Source organism: Dendrobium catenatum, unplaced genomic scaffold (genome assembly GCF_001605985.2).
Source record: "Dendrobium catenatum unplaced genomic scaffold, ASM160598v2 original_scaffold_76759, whole genome shotgun sequence".
Lineage (NCBI taxonomy): Eukaryota > Viridiplantae > Streptophyta > Magnoliopsida > Asparagales > Orchidaceae > Dendrobium > Dendrobium catenatum.
The window spans coordinates 432,944-446,976 of NW_021395205.1; the positions used below are offsets into that span (position 1 = coordinate 432,944).

Here is a 14,033-nt window from a genome sequence, read left to right on the forward strand (position 1 = left end):
TTCAGGAATCAACACCACAAAAGTAGATAAAAGAACAATAGGAGAAGGACAATGGTCATTACAAATCTTATAGAGATTTAATTGAAGAAACCATTTAAATGCATCCTAAACTAACCTAGTTATTTTCTGGAGCCAAACTACAGCAAGAAGATTGTCTTATACAAGACCAACAACAAAATCAAGATGATCTCCTGCGATAACATTTGTAGTCCGGAATGTCTCCACGTAACCTTTTCTTTCCCTTGAAAGAATCCTTCAAATTTTCCTAATTTCTGTGAGAATTCTCCTCTACAAAAACAAATGTTTGGATATCAAGAAAAATACTATGAAGTGATCCAAACAGTTTTCATCTGGAAAAGGGTTATTTAGAAGAACTAAAGAAAAGCTTATAAACAGAATGGCAACTTAGGCTTCGTTTGGGACGACTTTCTCGCTGCTTCTTGAAGCAGCTAGAAAGCTGCTTTAAGAAGCATTAAAAAAGTCATCACAAACGAAGCCTTAGACTCACCAGAGGTAGGATCAACATGTACATAAAAGCTGGCTGCAACGATTATATAGCTGAGAATAAGCATCACGCCTTTGAAGTAGTTAGAGGTTCCATCCTGAAGTGAAATGTAGGAGTCGAAATTATTAGTATAAGCCAATACAAGATTTCCATTTCAGTGTACAGTCTAAAACAAACCTGCAACATGAAGGCAACAACTAGCACTGTTATGAATAGTGCAGCTGTCTCAAAAAGCTGAAAGTTCAAGTCCATATGCCTCTCCATTATCCATCCTATTACCACGCAGAAAGGAATCTACAAATATGAACTAAAGGTAATTATGCTGATTTAAGAAACACAACAACAACAACAATATCAAGCCTTTGTCCCACTACGTGGGGTAGGCTACATGAAACTTTTTTTGCCATTGTGTTCTGTTAAAAGTCAAGTTCTCATTTAAATCTAATAAAGAAAGATCATTTCTAATATTTTTTAACCAAGTCTTTTTAGGTCTACCTCTAACTTTCTTAACATAAGTCAAATCTAATACCTCAACTTTCCTAACTATGTCATCGGAGGGCCTCCGTTTGATGTGATTAAACCATCTAAGACGATTCTCTCTAATCTTATCTTCCATTGGAACTACTCCAACCTTTTCACTTAAATGCTCATTTCGTATCCTATCTCTAAGGGTAAAGCCACTCATCCACCTAAGCATCCTCATCTCTGCAACACTTAACTTAGTATTATGCTTCTCTTTTATTGACCAACATTCGGCACCATAAAGCATTGCAGGTCTCACCACCATCTTATAGAATTTTCCCTTAAGTGTCTATTTGATTCAACATTACTCAGATAATAACATTGAATATATTGCTTGGCTGCTTAATTACTGTGTTAGGAGTTTGTTCTTTCGATGCATAGTATTTTAGTCTTTTTTCTGTCTTTCTTTTTGTTCTATAGAGTAATAGATAGATACCCCAAACATTGATATCTGTGTAGATGAACCAATTGCAACTCCAAGAGAAATGTCCTGAATAAGAAGATGAAAGATATAAGACTATTGAGCATAAACTGTGAGAAAATTTAAAACCTCGGCAGAATAAAAGAACTTACTAGTTTGTCTTTCATGGCAAACATAATGGCACTTGCATGTTCGGCAGCATTTCCTACTATTGGAAGCAAAATAACACTTATAAAAGCAATAGGCATATTCCATGCCTTTGAAGCCCCCTGTCAAATTGTTAAAAACAGGCAAAGGTGTTAGTTTTCAATTAGGGGACAAGATTTTCATTTTAGTTTCTCTCAATATAGTTTCATTCGTATAAGTGTTGGAGAAAACAAGGAAATTATTTTCAGTATTGATCTTATTTATATTGTGTAGGTTTAGATCTGTGAATTTGACTTGAATATTGATGATTGCTAAGAAATTAGATAGATTTTTTTTATTAGAATTGAGCTTAGATTTAAATGAATGATTTGAATAATGAGCCAGATCCAGCTCGGTAGAATTTGAACTAAATAATTTTGCTATCTCGAGATAAGGTATAGATGGGTTCTTCCAATGGGTGAAGTGGAGCTGGCTCTAAGTAATATGTATGACATAAATTTTTAGATTCATATGGGATATCAATTATGATTTAAAAGTTATGCTAGATATTATAGAAATTACTTTACAAATTATTTCAATGGAATTTTGAAGATTAAGAGTATGCCAAATGATTGAAGGAGAAGCATTTTAATACAATATTTAACAACAAAAGAATATTTAAGATTTTATTAATTATAAGAGAATCAAACATGAGTCGTCTAATGAAGATATAAGATTGAGTAATGAGACACAAATTAAAAAAATATATATCTATTTTAAGGAATTAACTAGATTTCTAGTCAAGAAAATTTATCATAAAAGTAATTTTTGTATTAAATACAAATAATGAAGAAGTAGAAAGAGCGGAAAATAAATTTTAATATATTTTAATTAATCTTAAGAAAGCATTCAATGGAGAACCACAAAAATTAATTTGGTTTGAATAGAAGAAGAAAGATGCGTATCAAACTGATGAGGACATCGATCAGAGGTTCAAACATGTGTATCGCTGGAAGAATCGCAGATTGATGGCCACGATTCAGAGTTTATATTTTTAAATATTTATGCATTTTATTTTCTTTGAGTATTCCTATTGTACCCCTATCATGAGTTGAGTCATGTTGTAGCCCTAAGGGCAATTTAGTCTTTTTTATTTTATTTTCTTTGAGTATTCCTATTGTACCCCTATTATGAGTTGAGTCATGTTATAGCCCTGAGGGCAATTTAGTCTTTGTTTCTTCTTTTATGTTGAGACCTATATATATGTCATTTCTATTGTAATGAGGATAATGAATATTTGGAATAAAAATTTGTTGTTTGTCTTCTTCTTCACATTGTGTGTGCACTAGAGAGAAGAGAGAGAGCCCGAGGTAAGGGCGAGCGCAATACCCACCAGTCATTGGAAGAGTCCGTGACTCGTGGTCTACCTCCTTCATCTCCGTTCATCTTTTCTTCCCTCACCCGCCGGCCTTAGCTTTTCCCCAAGCCGCCAGCCACATATCCTTCCCCTTACCCACTAGCTTCCTCACTTCAGATCCAACCTCCACCAAAACCACCTACACCCAACGGCAAGTTCTCCCCCTCCCCTTGACCGCTGGCCATCATCCTTGATCTTAGTCGTTATGATGAATTCGTTCTTCATAATGACTCTCCCATAATTTAGATCTTGCATTAAAGAAGAGAGTTAATGAATTTTGAAATTCAAAACTTTCCTTATTTGCAAAGTCTAAATAAATAAGTTTTTTTCAAATTCAAAATTCAAACGAAATTTGATTGGATGACTCATTATTTTCCCCCCACAAGTTTCAAACTCATTTGGAAAGTGTGATTAAATCTCCCTAACCCCTCCTCCCCCTATCACATGCCGCCGGCCCTACTAGGGTGGAATCCCCTTTAATGCTACTTTAATGCATTCAATACACTTGATTCAAAATCCACATTCAAATTAACCTCTTTAAGGAATTAACTAGATTTCTAGTCAAGAAATGTATCATAAAAGTAATTTTTGTATTAAACACAAATAATGAAGAAGTACAAAGAGCGGAAAATAAATTTTAATATATTTTAATTAACCTTAAGAAAGCATGCGATGGAGTACCACAAAGATTAATTTGGTTTGAAATCAAATGTTTGTTAAAGCTATTAAAAATACTCATAAGAGGGCATTGACTAGGGTAAAAAAGACACTATGAAGACAGCAGAGATCACCGAGTTTCAATTATTTAAGAAAATGATTACTTGTCAAATTTTTAAGTTCATTATCGTTTTGTATTATTTAAGAAAATGATTACAAAGGATATTCAAATTAAGATGCATTGGTGTATATTTTTTGTGAGTGATATAGTTCTAATAGGTGAAACATGTATTGATATTAATGAAAAGTTAGAATAATGGAAAACAACATTCAGAAGATAAAAGTCTTTCAATTAGTAGAACAAAAGCTTGATTATAATATGCCATTTTAGTTGATGTAATATTAATACTCCTCGATCAATATTATTAAAAGATTATGTGATACTTAGATATGATAGATTTATAAATTTATAAATTTGTTACATAGAAAAATAGGGATATAAATCAGGATACGAGTTCTAGAGTTAAGGTAAGGTGTTTAAAATTGAGTGCCTAACAAATGTTATACAATAAAGGAATATGATGGAGACTTAAAGTTAACTTTATTAAATTATAATTAGGTAAGTTATGCTGTATGGATTAGAGTATAAGACAATAAAGATTCATTGTTATATAAGTTGAGTGTACATGAAATGAAAATGTTAAGATAGATATATTTGAAACTAAGAAATAATCATATTAGAAGCCGCTGAATTGTTAAAGATATCGTAGTTAAAATAGACTCAGGTAATTTTGACATATTCAAACAAAAGCAGAGCTAAAATCAAGCTGATTTCAATCTCTTATTAAAGTGTTCATATACAACCTACAAATATGAGTGCTTATTTGTAGGTTGTATATGAACCCATTAATAAGAGATTAAAATCAAATTGATTTTAGCTCTTATTTTGTTTGAATAAAAAAATGAGCCAAGCATGACTCCAATTTAGATCCAGTATAAAAATCTTTTTGCCAAGCATTGGTTGGTTCAAGAACAAATCAAAGGATTTTGAGCGAGTTTGAGCAGGGTTGAATCGACTTGATATATGAATGAGCACACAGCTTTAAATGCGTGGTAAAATTTTTGACAATATCAAATATTTGGTTCTTAATCAAAAGAGAATTGTTTAGGAAAGTTTTAATTATAATTGGGAATGAATTATTTAGGGTAAGAGATCTAATTTGAATTCAAAATCTAAAAGGAAATTATTTAGAAAATGGAGGACAAATCAGGGGGAATTATTTAGGAAAGTTTTAATTAAATAAGGAGGGAATTATTTGGGGCAAGAGATCCAATTTAAATTCAAATATGAGACAAAATGATTTAGGAAAGTGAGGTTGATTTGGGAGGGAATTAGGGGAGCCTATTTAGGGCAAACAATAGGTTTATTTCAAGATTATGCATGTGTTTGCTGAAATTAGGATTTCTTAAGTTGTGAGGGCTCTAGCCAGCCAGCGGCTAGGAATTTGGGAGAGCCAGATCTTCCTCTCTAATTGAAGATCCAACTGTATCTTGCTATTTTCTTTTGTATTTCTTGCAATAAAAAGTTTCATGATGTGTTCTTCTTCCCAAATTCTTTAAGAAATCACTGATTTGGCAAAAAATGCATCTACTTCCTATCAAATGGTATCAGAGCACTTTTTAGGACCTATGGCAGCAAAGAAGGTTGATGTGTTGGAAGGCAAAGTGAAGTAAATCAAATCTCAGTTGGTAGAGAGGTTCTCAACCATCGAAGGAAAGTTTTCATCCATGGAAGGAAGACTTTCTAACTTAGAGTCATGATGAAGAAAATATTGGAGCTTCACACTCAACTGGCAACATTGGAGGCAAGGGCACCATTGATCGGATAAGAAAGTGAGAGAAATCCTAATATAGAGATGACGAGGGAGGATGAGGGGGTGGAAATGTTGAGGGAAGAAGAGGAGAAGTCACATTTAGAGACCCTTCTAAGGAGGGGAAATAACGGAGTAAGATTTTTTGTGGAGTTGTAGAGTTTAGAAGGAAAAGAATATGGCGAGAAGATAGAGAAGTACCATACATGGTTCAATAGTTCTTACAACAGTATCGAGAGATGTTCAAACCAGTGTTGAGGTTGCCTTCTCCATCGGAACATGAGCATGCTATCATTTTGAAGGAAGGATTCTCATATATCAGTGTTCATCCAAAACATTATGCCCAACTCCAGAAGGATGAGATCGAGAGATTGATCAGGGAGAAGCTGGAGGCAATGATCATTCGACACAGTGCAATCCATTTTTCAGTCCAGTGCTTCATCAGTAGTTTCCTTCATTCCACCTTGAGGACAAGGTGACACATTGGGAGGGGAGTATTGATAGACAAACCTATTTGATTGGGATAGAATTAGGAAGTTTTCTAATCTAGAGGGAGCTGTTTAGGAAGATTCTTAATAAAAGGAGATTTTTTTAGGAAAATTTTAATTACAATTGGGAGGAAACTATTTAGGTCAAGAGATCTAATTTAAATTCAAAAACTAAGAGGGAATTATTAAGGGAAAGGGATGAGGAATCAAGGGGGAATTGTTTATGAAAGTTTTTATTATAATTAGCAGGGAATTATTTAGGGCAAGAGATCTGATTTGAATTCAAATATGAGATAGAATTATTTAGGGAGAACGAGCTTATTTGGGAGGGAATTATGAGAGCCTATTTAAGGCTAACAATAGGGTTATTTTAGGATTATGCTTGTGTTTGCTGAAATTAAGATTTCTTAAGTTGTGAGGGCTCTAGCCAACGGCTAGGAATTTGGGAGAGCCTAATCTTTCTCTCCAATTAAAGATCCAATTGTATCTTGCTATTTTCTTTCTATTTCTTGCAATAAAAAGTTTCGTGGTGTGTTCTTCTACCCAAATTCTTCAAGAAATTGCTGATTTGGCAGAATGCATCTACTTCCTATCACATTTCTTATGGACAATGCTTAGAAGCTAGATGACAAGCATAAACATTAACATCATATTCCAGCTAAAACATTCTTGACGTGTTTGATGTAGAAAGGATATAAAGCATCAACGAAGAACAAATATCTTTTGTCTTAGAAACATCTCTCTTTGACCCACTAATCAAAAACTAAGATAAGAAAATGTACCTCAATGGCATCAACTAAGTATTCAGAGAGGACCGAGATCCAAATGGTAACAATGGCAAGCCAGAAAATTGCTTCCCCCTTTGAAATCTGAACCTCTTCATCCTCATCCTTTTGGCTTTCTCCATGCTATTCCAAATATATTAGATATTTAAAAATAGTTAAAAACAATAAGAATGGAAGTGCATTACTTATTATCAGTAAAGCGCCAAATAATGCTGTAATAACAGCTTGTGTACAGGAAAAAGACCTGCTCATTTTTATCTCGAAGGAATCAAAATATTTCCTCACTAAGGAAGCAAACAGTAGCTTGCGAGAAGAAAATTGATGATTTTACTAATTTAATTAATAAAGTTTCATATAAATGCAACCAGATCCGAGCTAAAATAATAACCAAGAACCACTAAGTATGGTTCAATGTTATTTAAATAATAATCATATTCAGATAGTAATATCATCTTTCAAATATTGTGCATTTGGTTTAATGCCATCTTAAGAAAAATGAAGTATTATTTAGAATAATTGGCAATGATTAAGATTTTTTCTTCTCCTTTTTAAATCATCAAGATTGTCTTAGGCTTCGTATGGGACGTCTTTTTTTATTGGTTTTTAAAACATAATTTTGATATAAAACTATGTTTTAAAAAGCAATAGAAAAGTCGTCTCAAAAGAATCCAGGCTTCATTTGGGACGGCTTTCTTACTGCTTCTTAAAACAACTTTCTAGTACAACAAATAAAATTTTTATACTATAAATATGTTTTAAGAAGCAATAAAAAAGCTATTCCAAACTAAGCCTAAATCAAGATGGCATCTAATTTAGTGACAATCTACTAATGTTATTCAAATTTAATTAATATGACAGATATCATCAAACCATATATGACTTATCATAAATAACATAATATTACATCAAAGAAAATATTAAACCAAACATCCCCCTAAATGCCCATTAGTTTTAAACATTTGTCTTCTACATTTTAACAGTCTCCTTATCTTGATACAAACATATATCGAGAATTCCCAACATAAAATTTTTCTTATGTTTTCACTTATTCTCTATAGAATTACTGGGAGATAAAACTGTTTTCCTCCACTGAAAATGCTATGATATCTCATCACAGAGACAAAAATAACTCTTGGGCATAAAAAGAAGGATAGGAAGCAAAAGACCAACCTCAGTATCACCATCATAAGACCTGTTTTGACCCCTTAACTGGAAAATAATATATGAAGTATACGCCACGAGCATGACACAACTGCTAAATCTTGAGAGGGCCAATTCTGACTTTCCAAGATGTATTTCAGTGTGAGTAAAGTGTAGAACAGCTGGAAATAGTAGACCCATAACTGCCATTAGAAGTAATCCAGAGTTCACTGTAACAGCTGCCTGCCCACATAAATAAAAATAGTCTGTCCTTGAATGTAACAAGTTAAAACTGGTTTGAGGAGATAAATTTACTTTGAGATTAGTGTAATATAAATTTTGATTAATTTATCATGTAATACGTTCATCTCAAAGCAAATTAATAACTTGATCCAAAGTATTTTCCAATATGTGATACCTTATTGAAAACCTGGTCCTTCTTATTATAAACTATTCCTCCACAGAAGAATGCACATCCAAGAACCAGTAACATGTTTGATAATATGGAACCCAGCAATGACTGTTGAACCACCCGAATCATTCCTTTTTTAAGTGCATAAATCGATATGATTAACTCTGTTGCATTTCCAAATGTGGCATTGAGAAGGCCTCCAACTGCACAACAAAGCAACAACAACATTAAGCCTTTGTACCACTACGTGGGGTCGGCTACATGAATCCTTTTTTGTCATTTTGTCCTGTTAGAAGTCAAATTCTCATTTAAATCTAATAAAGAAAGATCATTTCTAATATTTTCTAACCAAGTCTTTTTAGGTCTACTTCTGCCTTTCTTAACATAAGTCAAATCTAATACCTCAACTTTCCTAACCGGTTCATCGGAAGGTCTCCAACTGCACATGCAGATTTTTGTATTACATGATGAAGAAAGATCAAGTGCAATTATTACATTTTTCTGAGTATTAAGTAGAGGAATGAGTTTTATTTGTTGTACAATTATATGATGCTGTTCTTTTTCTGCTGTAACAGGTGCTCCTATCCAAATATGGACTGAAAAAAGAGATTTTGTCTAAGTTAGGGGTGGTGTAAATAAGCTAAGTCAAGCTGAAGCCAAAGCCACCCTTGGCTTGGGCTTGAGCTTGAGCTAGACTAATTAATCCAGTTTGAGGTTTCGTTTGGGACGGCTTTTTTGTTGCTTCTTAAAGCTGTTTTTAAGTAAAAAATTAAAATTTATATACCAGAAAACTACTTTAAGAAGCAACAAGAAAGTCGTCCCAAACAAAGCCTGAGTTTGAATTTGAGCTGGTTCATTTGCTCTGAAAAATATAAGATGATTCCAATTCTAGTAACTGTTGTAATAAAATGATAATAAGAATTTGAGAAATAAGAAATGAGTTTCTGCTTGATATTTAATAAACGCAAGGACATTAACCTGTTGGTCCAGTGAAGAAAGCCAGCTGCCTGCATCAAAGAAAAAGGATAAAAATTTAATGCTACTGATTATTGTGAGTATAGTTAAGCAATTGGGTAAGATTAAAATTACATGAAAATGAGAGAAATAATTTTCCTACTCAGTAACAAATCCTAAGCGCTCAGCTAAAGGTACAACGCCTAACAAACTTAGCAAGAAAACCCATCCCTGCAGAAAATATAAAAAGAACAAATAAGCTTTTCAAGTAAATGGAATCAAAATATACAGAAATAACTAAAGTAAATATTCCATAAAGGAAAAATAAAAAGATTAATATACGTACATGTTGGCCAGTCAAACACTTGACAACAATAGCTGCAGGACCACAAGGCATCAGTAGATTAATCTTTGCTGAAAATAATATTATGTTAAGGCTTCTGAAGGCTCTATACTTCATGTAGCTTATGCTACATTTTTCGCCAGCATTCGAGAAGGATTCATTGTGGTTTTCGATCTCTGGGGATGAATTATTCCTAATAAGAGAGGAAGGGCCAACACAGCACTCATCCTCAAATTCATGCTCGAATTGTCCATCAAGTTTTCCCATCTAAGCAAAGTCAATGCTTTAATTAAGGAAAGATTATCTCCATGGATGCAAAGTCAGTTTTTAAAGAGGAAGAAGATAGCAGATTGATAAAAGTTATGAGTATCAATTTTTTATGGTAAAGAAAGAAATATAGAACTTGAATATATATCTGCTATGAAAAAGGTATTGATTAGAAGGCCTACTTCAAGATGAGAATGAGATATGGATATGTGTCCTTTGTTTTCGAACATCTCCAGCTGTTCATAAATGGGAGAAAAGCATTAATTTCAAGCTTGGACGTCCAAAATATCAATGAAAAAGAATTCTTTGATGGGAACATCAGATTCTTATTTAAGCTTCATTTGGGACAGCTTTCTTTCTGCTTCTTAAAGTGACTTTCTAGTTTCTAGTAAAATTTTTGTACTAGAAAACAGCTTTAAGAAGCAGTAAGAAAGCTGTCCCAAACGAAACCTTAGACTTCTAGGCAGGCATGGCGACTTTCATCAGATAGTGAGCATGATAAAAGTAGATAGTGTGATATTGAAGTCACATTACCATCTTGATTGACTTAAGTTTTGAGTAATAGGCAAAACTTAATTCAAGCACAAAGAGCAAAAACAAAAATAAAGAAGAACATAAAATAGAAATGAAGATTAGAGCATAAAAATAATATAATTTTAACAAGTTCACTCAATTGATGGCTATATTTTATTGCCTTCTCTATAAATTTCACAATGATTTTATTGTAGATAAAATGCAATCATGATTTCTATTATGCTACATAGGACGAAACCCTTTATCTTTTTATAAAGAAAAAGCATATGGCTGCTAAAATAAATAAATAAATTTCTCAAAACTATTTTAATCAAATAACAACAAATATTTGATACCTTTTGAAGGCACAACCCCCTTCAATATACCCTGAGGGAATCATAACTATAATCATGCACTCAAAAATTAGAAGGTAAATGCTTAAGACAATAATACCTAACCCCCACGAGGAGCATTGTTATTATGAATCATGCTCCCAATTACAAAGGCTAACATACTTCGACAAATCATAATCAATGATATTTACCAGCCCAATGAAGTTTTCAATTATCAGAATATCATAATCAGAGATGAAAATTTCATCAGTAAAACTCCCCATTACAAAAGCAAGCATACTTCAAGTTTATCATCAATAATGGGCTAAGTTATCATCAAATTATAATCAAATAGGTTTCTCATCATAAAACATGTTCTCTAAATTCTACGAGAAATACACTTCCAGCCTTCTTCATGATGGTGAGCATAAATCAACGAAATCTCTTATGGAGAGAATTCCATCTCAAGCCGAGCCTCCACAATCCAAACAAGCCCCTTAAAAATATAAACTAGTATATATATAATTAAAAGTTCAAATAATAACTAGTGGCTTTGCACTTACAGATGTCATCCATCCATCATCCACATCAATTTACCAAGGATGATAAATCCAAGCATCATCAAAACTTACAAAGAACCAATATCATATATGGTGTATCCATATGATCTTATGATCACACTAAAAAAATTTAGGACACTAAGTATGTTGCAAGATTCTTTTGAACTACAATATCATGCCTAAAATGATCCTACAAACTACAATAATTGAACGAAGGACAAAGCTCGAATGTTCACGAGTTACTAAGCTTATAAGTTACAATTTACAAGGCATATTAAATAGGGCTTGAAGCCCTCTATTAGTCAAGGGGAGTCATGAAATTAGTGTATTAAATAAGCTTTCTTTCTAGTGTATTAGATAATTTATAACGGTTTAGCCCATTGATTGTTATTAGGTGTCCTCTGATCAAGCTAGGTTGATTATCGTCTCTCCGACTATTAGACCAAGATCCATAGTGTCACGAGATGATTAAATAATAGGTTCTTGATCGGGCTTATCATCATTCCCCTAATCATCTACTATGTGCTAGTATTGGTACATTTTTATTTACCCAAACCAAATTGTTTCTTTTGAAGCAAAACATTATAGAGCCTACAAACTAGGCTTCATTGAAATTTTTCTTTAACAATTGAGAAGAACAACTAACCATCGATGTTTAAAACAATGAAAACCTCGAATCAGTATTATTAAATCATTGTAAGAGGGTGAAAACACTAGTTTGCCCCTTGAAAGTTCAACCCATAAATATACAACTGAGCCAAGTGGATTTTTTCAAAGCTCGCATACACATCTTTTCCTTCTCATTCTAGATGGTTAAAATGCATACGTTTATGCTTTCTTTTTTGGGACTGAAAACCTGATGGATATGGAATACAGGATTAATTCTCTTCACAGTTTTTGGAATTCTTTATAAAAACCTCTGTTCTGCGACATCTTTGAAGCCAAATGCCGAAACAAATAGTCCTTAATTGTTAAGAAGAATACTACTATTACTCCAACTTTTAAGAGTTCCTCATGACCAGTGCCTATGCCACGGCGTTTTTGTCTCCTCCTTCACTCTCCCTAAGCATTCACACCATTTACATTAAACACAAATGAGTAAGCACGAAAGCAATCTTCAAACAAGTTCAGTGTCCAGTAAACTTAATTCCATGATAAGCAAAAGAATACATAAAAATGGGGAAATAATCGATAATATTTCTAAATAACAAAAATCTGCAAAGTACCTGATAAGACGGTTGTGTATCGACATTGAGTCGCCGCCCACCTTTGTTCTCCATGGTTCTGCAACGATTACGAAGTGCTAAACCTCTGCAAGATGAATAAAATCGAATCCTTGCAAGGATTGCAAGGAAAAGAAAACACAGATGGTGAGTAGAGAAGATGGTGAGTAGAGAAGATGAACAGCGAAATGTGAGAACAAAAGGGTGTGAACGCAATTAGGATGGGGTACTGAGATAGGGGTTCATTTATTCAAGAGTAGGTAGCAATCACGTCAAACTACTTGGGAGAGAGGAAGTTTCCTTGAAACCGGGAATCAGGAGAGAGAGAGAGAGAGAGAGAGAGAGAGGTTATTCTCTGGTCCGTTTCGTGCATTGCGAGATGCTAATGCGGCAACGGTCGTCTTTCTCGTAGGGGTGGGACGAGTCGTGCTTTAAATTTTTGTTCAATCAATATCCCCGAAATTTATCGAATTTTTAAATAGAAGGAAATTTAAATATTTTTAATTTTTTTTAATTCGAGATAAACATAATATGTATTTTAATTAATTAATTAATTAATTATATTTAATAAATATAAAAATTTGAAATTACTTCTAATCATTTTTATCAGAATATTAATACAATTTTTTTAAAATTACTAGCAATATGGGCTGAAATGAATTAATTTAAAGATGATTAAAAGCTAATTTTAATTAAGGGTGAATTAAATAAGAAACATAAGAAAATCAAATATATTTAAAAGTTATTACTAAGCAAAAAGGTAATGTACTTACTTTCTAATTTGTATAAAGTATGAGTGAAATTTTATCCAATGAAAAAAGAAGTGTCTTTTTATTTATAAGTTTGGTATAAGAGGAATTCTAAGAAATAAGAGAAAAAAATTATAATTTCTATGCAAATAAATCTTATTTTTTTGTTGGCTAATTTTCAATCATTTTTTTATTGCATTGCATTGAAATCCAATTTTTTTTTTATTAATATATGATTTTATTTTAATTTTTTGTTATTATTATTGTTATTGTCTAATTAATTAAAATTTTGCCCACCCTGAAAAAGAAGTTGGATCCGGCTCTGTCAGTGCCTACCATTATTATTAAGATATATGTCCGTCAGTGCAGTCGAGGCTAAAGCTCATTATTGTCTCCATTAATGTAAGCCGTGTGTGAGCCATCAACAATTGATGTCTTCTTACAAGTCTCCTCTCCTATAAAGAGAACAACATAATATATTACTAACTGCGTGTGTTGAAAACTCTAATATTTCAAGATTTCTTCAACCGCCGTGATGGAGATAACTCACATAATTCATTCAAATTATATTAGATTATATAAATGCTTTCTCCCATAGAAAAATGAACCCCCTCCCACCCGTTTGACACAACCAAAGCTTATGCCTACGATCTCCACCAATGTTCAATGTGTGTCTGCCATTGGCAATTGATGTCTCCATTTATGATCACAAGCATTCCATCTTATAAAGAGAACAACAAAATATATC

The 14,033-nt window shown here is 32.8% G+C and overlaps 1 protein-coding gene across 1 annotated transcript; it reads right to left on the bottom strand.

Annotated features, from left to right (window-relative positions):
- On the bottom strand, positions 1–12,921 carry LOC110095287 (vacuolar cation/proton exchanger 3). The gene is made up of 13 exons (XM_020820759.2): positions 12,540–12,921; positions 10,091–10,144; positions 9,645–9,908; positions 9,462–9,529; positions 9,323–9,351; positions 8,351–8,547; positions 7,963–8,175; positions 6,790–6,915; positions 1,601–1,717; positions 1,464–1,517; positions 683–799; positions 509–602; positions 1–288 (listed from the first exon to the last, which is right to left on the bottom strand). Exons 1-13 carry the CDS (start codon positions 12,591–12,593, stop codon positions 266–268), a joined length of 1,410 nt encoding a protein of 469 aa, XP_020676418.1. The 5' UTR covers positions 12,594–12,921; the 3' UTR covers positions 1–265.
- Between the last annotated feature and the right edge of the window lie 1,112 nt (positions 12,922–14,033).

Coding starts and splice junctions, on each gene's coding strand:
- LOC110095287 (XM_020820759.2), bottom strand. CDS start 12,593: ATGGAGAACAAAGGTGGGCGGCGACTCAATGTCGATACACAACCGTCT. Junction 9,909..10,090: donor TATCTCATTCTCATCTTGAA/GTAGGCCTTCTA, acceptor GACTTTGCTTAG/ATGGGAAAACTTGATGGACA. Junction 9,352..9,461: donor CGCTTAGGATTTGTTACTGA/GTAGGAAAATTA, acceptor TCTTTGATGCAG/GCAGCTGGCTTTCTTCACTG.